We start from the raw sequence: 2,395 nt of genomic DNA, 5'->3' as shown, positions 1-2,395 counted from the left end.
TCTTCTTCTTCTTCTCTCTCTCTCTCTCTCTCTCTCTCTCTCTCTCTCTCTCTCTCTCTCTCTCTCTCTCTCTCTCTTTCTCTCTCGGTCGTGCGTAAATCAAAACTTAATTTAAATATAGTAAAATTAAAAAAAATAGATTTATAATATTGTAATGCACTGCAAAATAAAAAAAATACAAAAATAAGAAGATATAAAATTATATAAATGTTATATGATATAAATATTATACTGTAAAAATATTTTAATTAATGACTGCAGCACACGATGTTTGTTTTCCTGCTAGATCGCTTGCGTTTTAATAAATTTTATTAGAATTGCATTACACAAAATGCAGATTTTCTAGCTAAAACGAAAGCAATTTCCAATTGGAAAACAAATAACGTACTTAAATCATTAAAAGGAAACAGTATTTAAATGATTCTGAAGAGAGAACGGAAAAAGGAAGAGATAGAAGTTTAGATGGCGTTATTGGGCAACTTACTTATTTCGCGCATGCGCACTCCATTTTGGGAAACAAAATCAGGAGAATTGCGCTACTATATATACTGTACTTCAGTGCTTCAGGTGCTGAAGTGGCAAGGTGCGCAGATAAAGAAATGATCGAATGATCGAAGAGACACGTGCGCGCGCATCAGCCGCGCACCGCGCGGTGGCGCATTATAAATACAACTATTAGCTCTCGCTTCGAGCTGAGTGAAGTTGTCAGTGGAGTCACAGTAGTCGTATGATGGCGCAGTATGTCGGCCGTTCGCGATTCGCGCCGGCAACGATTCTTTTACTCTTCGTTCCCGTTTACGTCGTCCAGCTAGCGAATGCCGGTGTGCCGACATCAATACCGTTGACAACGACAGCGACGGATGTGGTGATAGTCGCCGATGCCGTTCGTCACGATGACGTTCTACCGCGCGTGGTTCAGCTTACGGTGAATTCGGTGACGATCATCTCCGAATTGGCACTGCCATTCGGTGCCAAAAATTCCGCGACATCAAGTTCCGATGATCGTCAAGTTCCCCACGTCGAGTTCCTCGGCACCGGTCTCGATCGCGATCTCGAGCTGCGATGGTCGCTGTCGAGTCGCGATTGCCCGCACAACGCGAACAACACTTTGGACGCAGTATGGACATCGTCAACGGGCACTCGCGCAATCTACAGATTCCGGACAGTTCCGGATGCGAAGATTACGATCGTCTATTTTTGTCTGAGAGACGGCAGCGATGAAAAATGGAACAACCTCGGAAATCGCATCTCTATAAAATACCTCGAACGACCTGAGTAAGTATTCTGTGATAGTTTCCTTTCTATTTAAGTATAAATCTGCTCATATCCTTTTTCTCTTGTTTTATTTTCTTCATTTTCTTCTTTTCTTCATCTTTTTTTGTATTCATTTTTTTTCTTCATCTTTTCCGTTTCTCTTCATCTTTGCATAGACATGCTTTTTCTTCGTAATCTTTTATTTTTTTTCCTTTTTTATCTTCTTTGTTTTATTGTCTTTATTTTTTTCTTTCTTTGTTATATACTTTGTTTCATTGTCTTTATTTTATCTTCACTATTATTTTCTTTTTCATTTTATGTTGCTTTATTTTTCTCTTCATAACTTAATTTTTTCATTTTTTAATATTTTTTCTTTCTTTATTTTGTTTTTTTTGTGCTTTCTTTACCTTCATTTCCTTCTTTTACTCTTATTTTGCACAAATCTGTTGTTCCGACTTTTCCTACACTTGTGTATTTTCCGTTAATTTCTCAGGTTAATTTTTCACTTTCTTTTCACATGATACACAAAAAGCAATTTTTTTAAATAGTGTTAGGATATATCAAATAATTATCTAAATTAATCATGAGAGAATATGACTAAGAGTGTCTAAAAACAGATATGAAGTAATAGAAAATATGTAAGTACTTCACACTGGACGTTAATATTTTAGCAATGATATTAATGATCTTGGGAAACTCTTTCTAATTAAGATTATAAATTTTTATTATTATAAATTTGATGCATTGAATTGCACAATTATCAAATAATTATTAAATATATATGTAAATATATATACAGGTAAATATATATACAGGTAAGGCGCCTTTTATGAGGCCGAGTTTATTTTGGATAAATGCTAGAAATCTATGAGCAGAATTTAAAAAAATAATAAGTCATTTTGAAGGGAATTTAATAAGCTTTAAGATAATATTATGTAGAATTTAATTCAAATTTTATTTTTTTTATAAATTAAAGAAATGTAAAAAGTGAGCAAATCGCAAAGTCGGAAAATTGTGCTCCTAATATGAGATCTCCTGAGATAATAAAACGANANNAANANATATATATATATATATATATATATATATATATTATTATTATTATTATTATTATTATTATTATATATATATATATATAATA

At 33.3% G+C, this 2,395-nt stretch overlaps 1 protein-coding gene across 1 annotated transcript in view; it reads left to right on the top strand.

Moving 5' to 3' along the window:
• The first annotated feature begins 727 nt into the window (after nt 1-727).
• LOC105624917 (metal transporter CNNM4) overlaps nt 728-2,395 on the top strand; it is a 13,441-nt gene continuing 11,773 nt past the window's right edge. The window contains exon 1 of the mRNA XM_012206258.1: nt 728-1,275. Coding sequence (XP_012061648.1) covers nt 728-1,275 — 548 coding nt within the window. The remainder of the gene's footprint in view (nt 1,276-2,395) is intronic.

This window comes from Atta cephalotes (assembly GCF_000143395.1).
Source record: "Atta cephalotes unplaced genomic scaffold scaffold00095, whole genome shotgun sequence".
In the NCBI taxonomy this organism is placed as follows: domain Eukaryota; kingdom Metazoa; phylum Arthropoda; class Insecta; order Hymenoptera; family Formicidae; genus Atta; species Atta cephalotes.
Note: the sequence above shows the minus strand (reverse complement) of the source record. Positions and strands in the feature narration are given on the sequence as shown.